Below are 17459 nucleotides of genomic sequence, written 5' to 3'. Positions count from 1 at the left end.
GCTTGCCATTTCCTCGGAACAGAAAGGCTGTCAGGACAGAGTGGTGGACCTCAGTCACAAATTTGTCTGTTCCTTTGGAATAGACAGATAGGGGAGTCTGCATGGTAAAACAAGCTGGTCTCCTGGCTTTTTGAGTATGCTTGATTGTTCTTGAAGAACAAACAATGGAGTTTTGCATATTTTGCTATTTTTGTTTGTGCAACACTTCACTCCATGCATCTGAGGAAGTAGTCCAAGTCTATGAAAGTTTATGCTACAACTTCTTTAACTCTTTGAGTTCGCTTTGGGGTAGAGTCTGAGCATGTTGTTTACACGCCGCACACTCTGACTACACCTTGAAGCCGGTGTCATGCCACTTGCCCAACCACACAGGAGGCAGCTTTGCAGTGCTTCAGCAGCATGGCGTTTATATGCCACATGCTGCAGGAGTGCCACAAAACTTCGGTGGCTCAAAGAGAAGGGGAAATTTGCTGCTTCTTTTTGTGCTGGCAAAAAGTTGGCATGGGGTCGTGGCATGTGGTTGCCGCGGCCCCAACTCAAAGTTTAAAGGGACAGCATTAAGCCACCTGTTCTGGGTGGTCTGTTTTGGTCCTCGGTCTCAAAGGTGATATAAGACCCCTTTGCATTCAGAAACAAACCAGAGAAACAAACCATGCATAAACTTTAGATTCTTTTCTCAAGTTTTGCAGGGAGAGGAACAAACAAGAGAAGGAGAGCTGCTAATATTTGCAAACTATGATATCCTTAAATGAGTTATGCTTCTAGTTACTATACAGTAGTCCCTCCCAATTTGGAGGGATCCGTTCTGGACCCCCCCCCCCCTCCGTGAAAATGGTGACTCACAAATATTTGGGTCCCACTGAAAATAATGACATGTGTATCCAAGGCGTGCAGGCAGTGCCACCTGAGTGCACGCCACCATTTTATTCCTCCCCACTTGTACCTCTCGCGATGACTGAGACCGTGGACTCCACATCCATGAAAAGGGAGTGACAAGTGTACTTTTCCAAATTTACTAGTTTTACTATGCAGTATGCAGTATGAAGTATGGACACTTCCTGTGTTTGTCTCCTTAGGCAGCCAATTTTCTTTCTGCGCTGAGGAGAGATGGTGTGTACTTCCCTTTTTCTACCAGTTCATTCAGTTGCATGGAATTACTTGTTGCATATAGCTAGCAAATAAGTGCTTAATAAAAAGCTGTTCTAAAGGATAGTAATATGGCATATCCGAGCCAAAATGCCCAAGCCATGTTGACATATCCCAGTTTCTATTTCTAGATAACCAAAAAGCAAACTGTTGTTAATTTTTTTTCTACCATTTTAAGATGGCTGTACTCTCGCCTGACCTCAAAATGTCTCTTCCCAGTCACAAAACGGAAGAAACAAGTTTCCATACTGGGCAACATTATATTTAAGATTACTTTCTTATAATTGTTTCCAAACTATAAACCAGATGAACCAAATATTAAGATACAGTATCTTCTATGTTCCTCTACTTCTTCATTTTAACTGGTATTCTTTATCAGACCTGACCTTTAGGAGAACTAATTGTTTTATCTCTTGGCTTCGGAGCAATGCTATCCATAAAAGGAACACTTGACAAAGTTATCCATAAAAGTAGATCTGAAGCTCCTCAAAGGGGTCTTGTTTGGCTATGCTGACTGAACTGCTAAGTACGAAATGTGTGGCTTGACAACATCATCCTGCCAGAAGTGAACATTTCTCCTCATAGATTCAAATAAGATTTAGAATCAATTATCACAATCTATATGGGTCACAGTTTGTTAATTTTCACATGGTCATCTATAGGAACGTGAATTTTTAGACAAAAATACAATGTTTTGATTTTTGTTCCTTAAATCAATGTTGAGGATGTGTTGTGTATTTTAAATGAAGTGTCTCATTAATAGATGCATCTCTGCTATTATTGTGAATGGAAGTACAAAGCTCAGTCCCCTCTACCCCCCATCCTGTCCTGCAGGCCAGTTAACTGACCAATTGTGTGCTACAGTCTATGGATGGACAAGGGGTAGACACCAAAAAAACAACAACAACAACCTGGCATCATTATAACTTGATACCTAAGCAATCTCTTTAAAGTGAAGTAATGACTTCTTTTTAACAACTGTCCTACAACAACAGAATCCTAAGTAAGCTGCTACTTACCAAAAGTTTTTTTTCACCCCATAAAAGGTTCATCTGAGGGCCACCACAAGTCAGAATGGACTTGAAGGCACACAACATAGAAGGGGGCAAAAGATACCTAGTCTTGGTGTTTTTGTTCCTCTGTCTTCTTAGGTCTTTTTCCTTCCTACCTACCCCTTCACATCACTTCATCACAGGCAGATAATCTCTTTGTTCCTTTTGCCTGAGAAGGGGCAATGAGGGCCTCTGAACTCAGCAATAGTTGCTAGTTTATTTCTTTCCCCCTTACTAAAACATTTGCTATAATCACTTTCATTTCTACCATGACCTCAACTGCACTAGCCCATTGCTCTCTGCTACCATAAATGTTAAATATGTTAAATCACTAGTCCCTAAACTGTGCCCTTTAAAAGCTTTTGGACTTCAGCTCCCAGGCTGAGGCTTCTGGGAGCTGAAGTTCAAAATCCCAGGCTGAGGCTTCTGGGAGCTGAAGTCCAAAATCTCTTAAAGGGCACAGTTTAGGGACGACTGTGTTAAATGCTTTAGTATCAGGACGGGTTGTGTTTGGAGTATGTCAGGTTGCTATGTTGGTAAAAGCTCCTAGTAAGTATTATGGCTAATTCCACATGAAAAGTTCACAGCTTTATCAGAGCATTACACATAAAAATGGGTTCCAGATTATGGATGCTGGAACCAATGTAGTTGGAAAATATTTTTGGTCCTGGCTGAAAACACTCTGATCTAAGCAGGCTCCTCAAAACAGAAAACGTGCCCATAAACAGTCACAGATACCATAGTGCCATACCCACCACCTAACTCTTTACTTGAGCCTACATTTTAATAATGCACTTCTCAGTCCATGAACCAATAGTTTCAGATTTAGGTACTCAAGGACTATTGCCAAAACATTAATCAAAGTAAAAATGGAACTGTAGAGAGCCAGAGGAAGGAGACAACCCATATTTCAGTACTGTATATCTTGACATGAAAAAGACAGAGGCAGAGCTGGATTGTGTACCCAAGCAGCCAATCTTGCTCATGGTTAAATTCTTCCTGCCTTCCAACACCCCCACAGTCCAAATATTCCTTTACAAGAATACTGTATGCAATACTTTTAACAAAATCAAACATCTGTATCAGCGTCTTGGTTTTGTTGTTTCTGGACATGTTTGTGATTGAAAAAGGGTCATTTGAGCAGATTTCTAGCCCTCTTACATTATTTCCAAGTTGCCTTTCACTTTCTTCCCCTGTCCCTCTTTCTCCAGTTCTAAGTAGTAAATACTGTATTGCCAAAAAACCCCAGAAGAATTCTGTCTCACTGCAAAATGAATCATTCAGAGAAAGAGAAAAATGCTCTCTGACAGCCAAAGGGAAACTTAGTTCAACCAAGATGAATATGACAAACACCGGACACATGAACTTTCACCTATTTCTAGAAGCCTCATCTTCCACCGTGATCTATTTCCCTTCTAAAGGCAAAGTGGTGTGACCACCCCTTCCTTCGCCAAGTCAGCCGCAGATATCTAGCTGCTTTTCTCAGCAGCTGAGAGAAAGCAGCCAATGCTTCTAGTTGCATGTCTCTATAATTTTAAGAGTTAACAGTTGTGTGTGTAATACCAGATGCCCAAATCCTCTGTAAAACCCCAGTGTCTCACTTTCCATTCCCAAAAGTATATCTCAGTATGAAACAGATAGTATGGTTCTCCCTTATCATGAAATGTTTAGAGCAGTGTCTCTCAACCAGGGGTCCCTGGAAATCTAGGGTTTGTGAGAGTTTGCTAGAGGTTCTGCAAAAGAACATGATTTTTAAAACAACTACTACTACTACAAATTTTGTCTAATCTGCACTGCAGAAATAATGCCATGGCTTTAACTGCCATGGTTCAATGCTATAAAACTCTGAGATTTGTTGTGGCACCAGAGCTCTCAGGCAGAGAAGGCTAAATAGCTCACAAAACCACAGATCACAGAATCCCATAGCATGGAGCCATGGCAGTTAAAGTGGTGCCAAACTGCATAATTTTTGCAGTGCAGATTAGATCTTTTTGATCATAGTACTTTTTACGCAGGAGTTCCCTAAAAATGGACCTTTATTTCAAGGCTTCTTTCAGGATAAAAAAAAATGTGAGAAAGCTTGATCTGGTTGGATAAGGAAAAAGGCAGAAACCCAAGAAGAGATGGAGAACGTCAACCACATAATATTAATGCAAGGGTTTGAACTTCAGGCGTCTTTCCCAGACAAGGTAGGCCAGGGGCATTTGTCTTTCTCACATCATTACTAACATTTCAGGAAGAAGGGTGATCAAAAAGGTATGGAGAAGCCAAGACTGTGGAGGATTAGAGAAGGCATATGATAGATGAGAGACAAAAATCACATTCAGGATTGACATATTCTGATTTCAAAGGTGAAAAGCCTAGAGCTCACTACTCTCTAATTAGATGAGTGAATACACAGATTCTCTAGATAAAAGGATGCTCCCAAGGGCTCTCTCCAATTAGGGGTGCAGATCTTTATATTCCCCCTGCTCACAAGCAGGAACAACATACCCAGGAGTAGCCATGTTGGCCATATAGCAAAGTACAATAACATGAAAATCCACAACAGTGACCCAGCTATAGTTTTTTTGTAGGTTTTTCAGGCTTTTTTGTGTGAGTTTCTCAGGCTATGAAGCCTTCAATTTCACATTGTTGCTAATGGAATTTAAATTTTATTCCCTGGACTCTGCAGCTTTTTGTCTCCGAAAGCCCACATGGCCAGAAGAAAGAGCAGCCCGCCTGAATGGATATCCCTCCATACTATCTGAACTGAGAACAACAAAAACAGAAGCAACATCTTAACAAAATGCAGGCCTGTGACTAACATCATCCTATTTTTCTTCCTCCTGTATGATTTTTAACACCTTTGACTGATGCTCAAGCCAGTAGAGGTTTGAAAGCTTGCAATATAGATTTTGTGCATTTTGGTCAGCCCCATAAAGGTATCAGCGTTGTGGAAGCAGGAACAAATAATGCCCTCACCTTGTCCATGCTGCAGAGAAATATAAAGATCTCGGCTCACTCTTTAGCACTGTCCTTATTTTGGGAAGTATTTCAAGGAAGTATTTTATGACTTTTTTTTTCTTTGCAGAAATGTATTTTCTTTGTAGAAGAAGAGATGAAAACTGTGAGGAACTTGGCAAAGTTCAAAGAACTTCAAAGTTGCTGCTATTTGAGCTCAACAAGGAAATTAAATTTTTTTAAACCCCCCAATATTCTTTCTATCCCTAATTTTCATGTTACAGTGCTAGATCATATTTCAGTATTAGATCATGCCTGAAAGCATATGCATAGTACAACGCAGAGACACCCCCTCATCTTTCTTTATTCTAATAGTGGCAATCATAACCTCAGTCTGTGTTTACTTGTAAAAAACTATGGGATGTTATTACGCCTTCCCATACTGTAAGTGTTATGCACAATTGTACTCCTAGGTAAAACAAGAAGGCTTTACCTCACCAACAAAGATGCAAAGTGAAACCAAGTGATAAAATCAAATATGCTGTGAAGCCAGAACAAGGTCCACCAGGGAAACCTGAGCTGGAAAGAGGTTCCTATTCACAAACATGGCTGTAGAGTTCCTTGCCTCTTTGCTGCCACTCTGGAGAATTCATGCTCAAATTACACATCTCTCCCACTCCCTCCGCTGATTTTAAAGCAACATTCCCAAACTTCTGCTTGCATTCACTCATGTATGTTCAGCTGCATCTCTAAATCAGCCTTTCTCAACCTTTTTCCAACCAGGAGGAACCCCTGTAATGATTTTAAGGCCTGGATAAAATATAGCTACAGATTAAAAAAAAGGTTTATTTTTTCTGCCAATCATGATTTCTCGTGGAATCTCTCAGAGAAGCCTAGGGTTCAAGATAAGCCTGAAACCCTGCTTTAGATAGTCAAAACTATGGGATAAAAAGCTGGGCACTTTCAATGGAGGGCATCTTTGACTCTTCAGAGTATAACTATATGAGGCGAAGAGCTTTACAAGGATCTCCTGGGAGTCAGCCAAGGCTCCTGTGTGCTGAGTCCCCTGGGTTTCCAAATAAGGGATTCACAGAAACTGGGCAGGTCAACCAAAACCAAAGTCAGTGCAGTGTAGAGGTCTGAGTGTTGGGCTAGGATTCTAGAGACTTGGGCTGAAATCCTGGTTTGGTCATGGAAACCCACTGGGTGACCTAGGGCAAGTCACGCTCTCTCAGCCTCAGAGGATGGCCATAGCACACCCCCTCTGAACAAACTTGCCAAGAAACCCCCATGATAGCTTCACCTTATGGTGGCCATAAGTCGGAAACAACTTGAAGGCACGCAACAACAACAAAAATCACTTACTTACACACATATGCACCCTACGCCATATCTACATCACTTTATCATTTATACTGTAGTTTAATTATTCCCAAAGAACTGCTTCCCCTCCACCACAGACACTTTGCACCGTATTTCTTGTAGTAGCACAGATGCTAAAAGTGGTTACAAGATAACCAACTCATGTGCAGTTTCCAAGATTTCCTAACTCCCTTTGCAAAATACCAATGGCAGACCAATCTCCACTAAATGCATGGAAGGAAGCGGACTTCATGCTGGCAACTTCTTTCTTTCAGTGAGTCTCAAAGGGGCTACAAGATTTCTCTGCATACCAGGTGCCAGCCTACAGATAGCCCTCCCTACCATCTGAACCAAGACCAGAAACAGAAAAATGCAGGCCTATGACTAAATCTTCAACTTTTTTCCTCCTGTTTGCCTGATGAAGAAGAAACCAGTGTGACTTTGAAAGCTTGCAGCATGTAGTTGTGCATTTTGGTTGGCCCAGTAAAGGTATCATTGTTTGGATATTTAGGATTTGCTTTATGGCCAACACAGCTACCCTTAGATGTTTTTGGAAGGGGAGAAAACAACCCACTTTTAAACATCCTTCTTAACCCCATTGATTACAACCAAGAGGGGAAGGGCCTGGGGGGGGGGGGCGCTTGGTTTGCATTGCCCACTGTCCTGATGGGGGGCTGGGACAGAAATATTTTAGTAAGCAAGGGACAAATAAAACGTAAAGGGGGCCTAGGGCTCAGCAGGCTGAACTGATCTATTGCCCAGTTGCAAAAAGGATTGCCCAGAAGATCAGCTGGGAACCTGAACCGAGATCAGAGTTTCCCAGGGTTGGGGGGGCGGGGGTCATAAAACCTTGGGAGGAAAAGTCCTTAAAAAGCGGCAGTGAAAACTGCTCCCTCCCTCCCTCCCTCCCCGGAGCCTCCTCTTCTTCTTCCCGACGATTCACACAGAAGGCTGCTAAAGTCAAGCTTTGCAGCAGCTGGTGGAGTGGTTAGGCCCTGGCCCATCAGGGGCTATGTCGGGCCAGCCACACTCTCTCAGCCTCAGAGGAAGGGAGAGCCCTTGCCATCACGCCATCTTGCCCCCCAGAGCCCCAGAACAGGTTCCCGGCCTTAGGCTCGCCCTAACTGGGGGGCGCCTGGAGACACCCAACCCCCCCCCCCGGCCCCTTCCTTATCTTGCAGCCCCTTTGGCTGCTCAGGGGGTCTCTCCCAAGGGGCTCCAAGAGGGGGAGGGTTTGGTGGGGGCTTTGTCCTGGCGTCAGGAGTTTCTTCCTGACAAGACAATACCGCCTGCATCTGGGGCTGGCATCTTCAGAGAAGGGCTCCCCAGACTAAAACACGGCTGCAGCTGTATAGCTATAGAGATCTCTCTGAATCCCACCCCCCTCCATTTGTTGCTGCCTTCCAGTCGCTTCTATGGCGCCCCTCTCTCGGGGTTTTCTTGGCCAGGTCCGGGGGGCTTGGCCCTGGCCGCCCCGCAGAGGCCGAGAGAGTGCGGGGCCCTCCAGGGCTGAGCCAGGAGGAGCCCAACAAGCCCGCTTCCCCGAGAGACAGCCCCCTCACCTCCGGAACCTCTCCTGGAGCCGCCGCATGGGGTCCCTGCTCTCCTCCTCCGCCCGCCTTCCTCTCCAGGGCCGGGGGTCGGCAGGGGGGGCTCCTGGCGGCTCCGGAGGCGGCCAGGGACGGGGTCCGGGCCCTCATTGGCTCGCCAGCCCCAGCCCCAAGGCCAAGCCAGGCCCGGGCTGCAGCCTCGGCCCTCTCGCCTCTGCTCCTCTCTCTCTGTGGCCGGGAATGGGGCTCCCGCTTTCGCCTGGCCTGGGCTCCAGACCACCCCCGACACTCTCAGCCGAGGCTGGGGCTGGGAGGAGAGAGAGAGAGAGAGAGAGAGAGAGACCGCCCTCTTCCCTCCCTGAAGAAGAAGAAGAAGGGATGAGGAAGAGGAGGAGAGAAATGGCGGGAGGACAAGAGGCGGGCGCAGAGGGGGCTGGAAAGGAAAGAGCAGAGGAAAAAGGAAAGGAAAAAGGAAAGAGGAAAGGGGAAAGGAAAAGGAACGGAATGGAAAGAAGAAAGGAAAGGGAAGAGGAAAGGAATGGAATGAAGAAAGGAAAGGGAAGAGGAAAGGAATGGAAAGAGGAAAGGGAAGAGAAGAGGAAAGGAAAGAGGAAAGGAAAGGAGGGTAGCCAGAGGTCCTCTTTCCCACGAAGGAGGGCATTCAAGGGAAAAAATAAATATATGGAGGGCATGACCCAGGAGAAAGCTAAACAAACAAAATCCCCTCATAGAAAAGAGTGGACCTAGACCGAGAAGCACCAGGGAACTAGGTCCCCCTCCCCATTCTCTTCTCCTTTTGTGCCTTTGTAGATTGTAAGCCTGAGGGCAGGCAAAGAAACGGGTCTTCATTTAAAAATAATAGTAATTGTAAGCCGCCCTGAGAGCTTTTGTGGGGTATAAATACTCCCAAATTTTATATATATATATATATATATATATATATATATATATATATTTGGGAGTATTTATTATTTGGGAGTATTTATACCCCACTCTTCAGCCATTCCTTGCTGCTTAGTCCTGCTCAACGTGGAGGGCTATAGTTATGACAGTTAAAGTGGTGTCAAAGTGCATTAATTCTGCAGTGTGGCAGCAGCCAGAGACATAGCTGGAGCTCCTGCCTTTAGTATTGTGTTTCAAGCAGGAAGGACCCAGCTGTCAATGAAAGGAAATGTTCCCATCTGTGTTGCCAAACCTATTTGCCTGAGTGCAGTAGCTTGTCCTGCATTGATTTCTGAAGCTGGAGCATTAAAAACAACAACAACTAGCCGCACCAAATCGGTTTTATCATTTGTTCTTAAAAATTGGGATGAGAAAGACCTCTCTCATAGAAGTGTTCAGGGGATTACATGTGAGAAGTAGGGCAGGATGCTGGTTAACTGACTCCAGATGGTCTAGCTTGCATCATTAGCCAGGAAACACGGGTGAGGCTTGTTCATAATTACCTTTTTGTCCTAGATTCACCAAACTGATCCTTTTATCTTTTCCTTCCACTTTCTTTCCCCTGTGTGCCTTTTAGTTAAGAAGGGCCATGCTGGAACAGACCAAAGATGGATCTAGTCCAGCCTTCTTAGGGTAGGCAATTTGTGGCCCTCCAGATGTTGCATGACAGCTCCCATCACCCACAGCATTGTTGGATAGCAGTGCCCATGGGGAAGGATGATGGGCATTGCTATCCAACAACATGTGGCCATAAATTACCTACCTCTGTCTGGTCTTATGCTTTGTGAAATTATCTAATCCTTCAAACTCAGTGGTCATCCTTACATTTTGACTTGGGTTGGCAAATTCACCTGGTTGTAAACTTGAAGGCAGAGCCTGAGTCTCATTGTTGATCTGAAACCAAACCCCTCTGGGAAATGTCATTTGACTGAAAAGTGTAATAAAATTCCAATAAATGTTGAGCTGGATCCAAAGTCTCCTTTCCTTTGATGGAAGAAACCTTTGGATCCCGGCTATGATCTACTGAAGTGTTAATCTACAGTACCCCTTGTTATTTGAGCTAAATATTTGATCTACTGAAGTTAATCTCTCCCATGTTATCTGAGTTAAATATTCTGTGTGGTCGGCAATGCCCTTGGGCATATCACTGTTTCCTTTTTCTCTTACATCTCTTTGTGTCAGCTGATAGTAACAGCAGGAGTGATGGCCCTTGGTTCCTCAGACTGGTTTCTTTTCCATATGGGGCACATCTTATGGCCACATGTTGTTGGATAGCAATGCCCATCATCCTTCCCCATGGGCATTCCTATCCAACAATGCTGTGGATGATGGGAGCTGTCGTGCAGTCTGTTTTATAGGGCAAAGTGCTTGCTTGAAATCAAGCAGACATATCCTTTTAATGGAAGAAAAATATAACCATGCTGGCATGCAGACTGAATTTCCATTGTATGATAGAGACAGGGGAAAAGAAAACACTCCCTTCTTACCTCTTTGTATAAATTAGACTTAAAAATATAAAAGCAGTGCCTGAAACATCAATTCCTGTTAAGAGAAAAACAACTTAAAAAGGGGGAGCTCCATGTATGGCTTAAATTCTGCATTAAATTGACAGTGTGCAGTTGAGTCTCCTTGGTTTTGTAGTTACCAGTGAGCCCCTGATCTATATTAACGTCACTCAGTGTGTGCATAGAGGAAGGTTAAACCTTTTCCCCAGGGCCACTCCCAGTTGGGGACGGAATTTAAACTCAACTGTTACCAATTGAGGAGATTACCGCATGAGGCGCTAGTGATAGAATTGAAATGGAATTGCAATCTATGATTCTCCTCCTTTCACATGTTGTCCTCTACTGCTGCGCCAAATTTGTGGAATGACCTGCCGGGAGAGATCCACCATATCCCCACTCTCACAGCCTTCAGAAAGGCTCTTAAAACGGATCTCTTCCGGCAGGTCTTCCCAACCTAGCTAATAAATTCTAGCTTCCTCCCTTTGTGTATGTTTACGAATATAATCTCGATTTTGTGATGTATGCCTCTCTGCCCGCCAAATTTGTTTTTAATTTTAACCTAATACTGTATAGCATTTTATTTGTTTTTAAACTTTGATTGTTTAATTGTAGTTTTAATATTGGGGAGGGGATTGGGAAGGGATCAATTAGTATTTTATTGTATTTCTAATGCATTTTTACTGTTGTAACCCACCCAGATTCCTAGTGATTGGGCAGGGTATAAATAAATCATTTATTGTTATTGTTGTTATTGTTGTTGTTGTTGTTTTTTGTTGCTGATCCATTGCTGATCCATCATTATACAGTACCATTATTATTGCACAATTTCGCATTAACAAGAGATACCTGTCAATGCAAAAGTGTGCATTAATAATGGTATAACACTAGATTATCAATGGATGAGTGATGACATCATGCGAAAAGGAGAGGAATCATAGGTTGTAATTCAACTTCAAATCCATCATTAGCACCGTGTGTGGTAATCTCCTGAGGGTCATTTTAAAAGACCTGTAGTGTGTCTGGGAATGAAGTTACAGGAGGAAGTGCCTTCAGTGTAAGAGTGGAAATTCTGCGTTCTTCAGGGGCCCTTTCACTCTACACAATTAACCGCCATGGCTGCAGTCATTGGTATCCTGGAACCTGTAGTTTGATTACAGGTCATTGATTCTAAATGTGTTGCTTTTGTGTGTGTTCAGGTCACTTCCCACTTATGGTGACCCTAGCTGTCGTTTTGTACCTTCAAGTCATTTCTGAGTTATGTTGACCCTAAGGTCATGGGGTTTTGCCATGGTCATCCACTGAGGCTGAGAGCATGTGACTTGTCCAAGGTCACCTAGTTGATTGCATGGTTGAGCAGGCTATTGAACCCTGGTCTCCAGAGTTGTAGTCCAATCCTCAAACCACTACAGCATATTGTATCTCGTGGTGACCCTAGGCAAACCTACAACAGGCTTTTCTGAGGCTGATAGTATGTGATTTATCCAAAGTCACCCTGAGGTTTTCATGGCAAATCAGTAAATCACACTGACTCTAAGTGCCCCTCTCTGCAAACCCTGGGATTCATGGGATGCAGCCCTGGCAATTAAAGTGGCATCATAGCATTGTAACACAGCTGTATAACTTTGAAAGGTGCCCCAGATGTTGTTGGGCTGCAGTTCTCAGGGGTCCCTGTCAGCATAGCCAGTGGTGAGGAATGATGGGAGTTGCAGTTCAACAGTATATCTGGAAGACTGATTCCCCCTCCTGCTGTAAGGGGAAAGATTACTACACCTCTCCTACTTGTGCCTCATGGTTTGCTCTTAACTGGGACCTTGTGAGTACAAAAGAAAGGGCCTCTCAGCTGCATTCTTTGTAGCCCTCTTTTAGAAAGAACAAAAAGATATTCACAAACTGAAAAAAAAGTGGCAGAAAAATGCTAGCAAAATATCAGTGAGGAGGATTGGCTAGAAATTAAAGTAAAATACATTATTATATTATTATTATATTTATTTATATCCCCCCTTCTCCCTGTGACTCATATATGTGCCACTTGTCAACTCATATTTTGATCATCAATATTAAAAGCAGCACAAAATGATGTGTCAATATAAGCCTGATCTCCATAAAACAGTTACACAGCAGAATTTAGAGGGATTGAAGCTAACTCGTGACACATTTGTAAAGCCACAGCTCATCTTGTCCTACTATGTTGAATGAATTGGACTGACAGCCTGATCCCATGGATCTGATGTTTCCAAAAGGGTATTGTGGCACCAGCAACTGCAGCAGTGTGAACAAAAGGCTGATTCAAGCATTACATTTTTAGGTGCATTCCTGAAACTTAAGTATCCCTCTAAAATATAGGAGATATGTACTGGGAAAACATGAATAATGGTCATGTAGGTGTAGTAATAAGAGAGCAGCAGATTGTTGTCCTAGGGCAGACATTAGGAAGCCAGGTGAACCTCCACCCAAAATAACATCCCTGCATCCAGTTCTCCCACAGTCTAGTAAAACAAGTAAATCTCCCTGCAAGGCAAAGAAACTCACAGCATAGTAATGCTGCATCATACTAAAAGTTTCACCAGGTGTTTGGGGATGGAGGGAGACAAGAGGAGGTAAAGATACATTTTAAAACTGCAGCTTAAATTCTAGCTAGCATTCCTTGGATACACTGGCACATAATAAAGGGAGTGAGTCTTAATGGTAGTGAAGTTGAAGGCTTTCATGGTTGGCATCCATATTTTTGTGTGGTTTTTTTCAGGCTATGTGGCTATGTTCTAGAAGAGTTTATTCCTGATGTTTTGCCAGCCTCTGTGGCTGGCATCTTCAGAGAATGGTAGTGTTACCAGTTAATCCCTTGTGATGGTGTAGTGTCCTAGCCCCTCTTCTTGACAATTGCTGTGCCAGAACTTGGGGGTCAAGTATGATTTTATTTTGGTTCCATCTTGCTTTTCAGCAAAATAAATTGGCTTCTAAATTATATTACCTTTAAATTCCAAAGAATACATATATATATAATGGAAGCACAGATGTGTTTATGGGAGTCTAATGTAATCCCTGGGTGTTGATGCCCTATTCCAGGCTTTCCTCTCCTGAAGGTGTGGTAGATGATGCTGCAGATACAAAGCTCTCCTATCAATTAAATGAAAGAATGTTGGCGTAAATGATTTATGGATCATAGCCCATGCCAGTAGTCTTAACTCATCCATACTTCTTCACATTCATTACTGCAGTTGATAGATCACTTTCTGGTATTTGAGTATATGATTTACCACTTTTATCCCAAACTTTAAAATATTGTGATAACACTCAAAAGCAAAGCTAAACTAAAGGATAAAATAATGGCACTACACACACAAACACACACCCAGGTACACACATGTAATTTCTCTAGACAAGTCTCTGATCTTCTAATAACTGTACTACACTCAAAAAATGGGAAAGCTTCTGTTTCCTATACTGAATTCTCATCTTGGGAATGACCATAACCCATTGAATTTCTCCCTGTGCAACGAATTTTACTGGGTTATGAATAAGGGCATCCATTAGCTTACTCCTTTGTAAGATTTTTTAGGATTATGGCCAGCTAACCTTTGAAAAACACAAGGAAAACAGACATTTCAAAAGATTTTGGGCAGGACCATGGTGCTATTATAAATGTACAAACAAAAAACCTCCCTCCCTCCCCCCCCTCTCAAGAAATGTCTATACTATAAATACAAGCCCTTATCCATTATTTAGCACATGCCTATCACCTTCTCCATGGAATCTAAGGCAGCCAAAATGATAGGAATAGGGAACCTGCAGCCCTCTAGTTGTTGTTAGATTTCAATCCCTACCATGGCCAGCCAACATGGTCAGAAATCAGGGATGATGGAAGGGGGTGGTCAAACAATATCTGGAAGGTGACAGTTGCGCAATCTTGATACATGAGAGTAACCCATTTCCCCACATGATAATTGTATGAGGTAGGTCAGGGTGGGAGATAGTGGTGGATTTAGGGAACCATCTAACTAAAAGATTGCATGTACAGCGCTGTGTAAATTTACAGCGCTTCATAAATAAAGGTTAATAATAATAATAATAATTTGCCCAAGCCATCATCCTCCCACTACAGCTGAACACTGATTTGCAACCCAGCTCTCTGACAGCCAGTGTGGTGTAGTGGTTTGAGAATTGGACTAAGACTGCAGGAGTTCAAGTACTGAATCCCTGCTCAGCTGTATAAAATTGCTGGGTGGCCTTGGGCAAATCACAGTCTTGTAACCTCAAAGGAAGGCAAAGGCAAATCTCCTTTAAAGAAATCTTGTCAAGAAAGCCCAGCGATACCATAAGCTGATACCATCAGTCTGAAGGTGTATAACAACAACCAACTCAACCAACAATCAACTCTTCTATGTTGGCTGAGCAGTGGCAAATTCAGGGATTATGTCCAGTAAAATTAATGAATTGTTAAAAAGATCTATCCTCTTTCCAGTAATTTCTTTTAAAAAATGCTGCTTCTCTTCACTGTGTTCCAACAGACACACACAGATGAATTTTATATTAAAAATATGTGTCCTTCGGACAATTTTTAAAAGGGAAAAAATGGGTTTGGCATTATTTATCTTTCTTGTACATCATTGGTTTCTTTTGCAGCATTGTTTTTTTCACAAGCCTCTCAGTCGCTTTGAATTATATGTGAACATCCTTTATTCTGTGAGACAGAAACCCAGTGGAGTGACAGGCATGTCTAAAACAGCGCCAGAAACAAGAGATTTATAGTTTTTCCAACAGCTGCCTTTCCACCCATATTTTATAACAAAACAAAGACCTTCACAACATACACTGTTCAGGCCAAATGAGAGGAAGATCAAGCAAGAGGAAAAAGTAAGCAATACCAGCTATATTTCATGGTAATCCTAAAAAAAAAAGGTTAGTGCTAAGATCTCTATACAAAAGCTCCTGGGAGCGAAATGGGTTTATACATTTCATGCAAGAGCTCCAGTGATATTGTGCAATAACAATTATTGTGACGGACATTCCATAATGACACATACAAACCACAGTTGAGCTGTAATCAAACAGAAGACTGAGACAACAAATGAAGAATTTAAACCAAATGTCAGGGAGAGATAAAACATATACAGATACAATCAGTTTGGGGTTGATAGGGCCTTCTTGGTGGCTGCTCCTAAACCCCCCTCCCACAGAGGCTAGAATAGTCCACTCCATGTTCTTGGTGCAACAGGCAAAGACCATTGTATTTTAACAGCCTTTTAAAACAGAAGGTTTTTAAAGAATGGGGGTTTAATAGGATGCTTTATTATTTTAATTTGAACTGATTTTAGTTGGTTTCATCTTTTAAAGTGACAATATTGTGAGTAGTTTAATTCCATTTTAACGTTCACCATTTGTATATTTTTATCTGTATTGATCTTCTTTTAAATTGTAAGCTACCTTGAATCTCAGTTCTTGGGAAAAGGTGAGATATCAAAAATATAATAACAACAATCTACTTTTGAAATAGCTTTTCTGTGAGTACAGTGGGTTGACTGCTGATGCTGCATTCAGTTGCAGACATACTCATGACTACAATATGCTACTTGCTCATTGGTTTCCAATAATACTCACTTTTCTGAGTTTTCCTTGGTCTCAGGTGGATTCACGTTGGCTAAAGATTTCCTTTTTTTGGCAGAGAAGTGGTTGGACATCTTGTAGAATAAAAGCATAAGGCAGGAATTGAAGACTGTCTAAAGCAACCCGGGAGTAGCCAGACACCAATTCTTGTCTTTACCTAGTGTACACTATGTGTTGATTCAGTCTTCTTGAAGAATATGAATGAAAACAGAACATGGGCACTGACATGTTTGAAAACAGGTCCGCCCACCACACAGGTATGGAGTAAGAGATGAGCAAGACTTGCTCACGTGACAGTTTTGGCAAGTAGTAATTTTAAACAAGTTCTGGGGCATTTAGAGGAAAACATCTTTTGCACTAATAATAATTATGCTAAGTGCAGGAGTGGTTGCTGGCTGACACCCCCCCCCCCCCCCCCCAGGCTGCAAAGGCTTTAAAACAATCTCTGTCTCATAATTGTCAGTCCAAGAGTTTAATTCATATTGGGCCATTCATGCTCTATATGGTGAATGTATGTGTGTTTGTGTGTGAATTCACACAGTCCAACAAACCACTTTGTTTGTTTATGTTGTGTAAAAGTGGGGAGCAACAAAGCAAACCACTTTGTTTGTTTATGTTGTGTAAAAGTGGGGAGCTATCTTTCTCTTTTTATTGTTTTTTTTTTAATTTCTCTACCCTGTTGTTTGCGCAACAAACCAGAGAAAGAAACCAAGAAGAAAGCCTTCTCTGGTTTGGCAGGAGAATGGAGATTACAGCATGAAGGTGTAATGTACTGTAATGGTGCTGTAATGGTGCAATTTCTTCATACATCACAATAAACAAACCATGGAGCAGACCTTCATGGTTTGTTCAGCCATTTCTACCATGACCAAGAATGCAACAGTACACTGCTTCTCCAGTTCTTGTGGATTCCTGCTCTCTTTGTGTGTGCATATGTACACACACACACTGAATAAATCAAAACATTCATCTTAGTATTTGATGTGTTCTCATGCCAAGAGATTATGTTAGCCTGCCAATGCTTAATGGTAATGTTGGTTTGTTTTCCTTTTACTTTCACAAGAAGGCATTTCATAAGAGGGCATTGCATTCTGAGAGATATGTGGAAAATAAAATAAAACTGATCCCTTGGTTCTTTTGGGAGACTGCAAGGAGTGAGCTAAAGGGTACTTCTACACTGTAGAAATAATGCAGTTTGACACCATTTTAAGGACTGTAACTCCTTCCTATGGGATCATGGGATTTTCAGTTTTACAATTTCTTCAGCTTTGTCTACCAAAAAATGCTGGTATCTCACAAAACAACAAATTTCAAGATTCTGTAGGATGGTGTCATGGCAGTTAAAGTGGTGTCAAACT

General features: G+C 42.3%; 1 protein-coding gene across 2 annotated transcripts in view; it reads right to left on the bottom strand.

Annotated features, from left to right (window-relative positions):
- Positions 1–17459, bottom strand: part of MMD (monocyte to macrophage differentiation associated) — a 90311-nt gene that overhangs the window by 23796 nt on the left and 49056 nt on the right. The window contains exon 1 of one of the 2 annotated variants that reach the window (XM_089478351.1): positions 8066–8379. The exons of the other annotated variant lie outside the window; for it this stretch is intronic. Coding sequence (XP_089334477.1) covers positions 8066–8094 — 29 coding nt within the window. The 5' untranslated portion in view covers positions 8095–8379. Of the gene's footprint in view, positions 1–8065; positions 8380–17459 lie in introns of those variants that run through there. 2 annotated transcript variants of the gene reach the window in all.

The sequence above is a fragment of the Sceloporus occidentalis genome, unplaced genomic scaffold, assembly GCF_023333645.1.
Source record: "Sceloporus occidentalis isolate IW3139 unplaced genomic scaffold, rSceOcc1.0.p SCAF_1, whole genome shotgun sequence".
NCBI lineage: Eukaryota > Metazoa > Chordata > Lepidosauria > Squamata > Phrynosomatidae > Sceloporus > Sceloporus occidentalis.
This window is presented reverse-complemented; position numbering and strand designations above follow the sequence as displayed.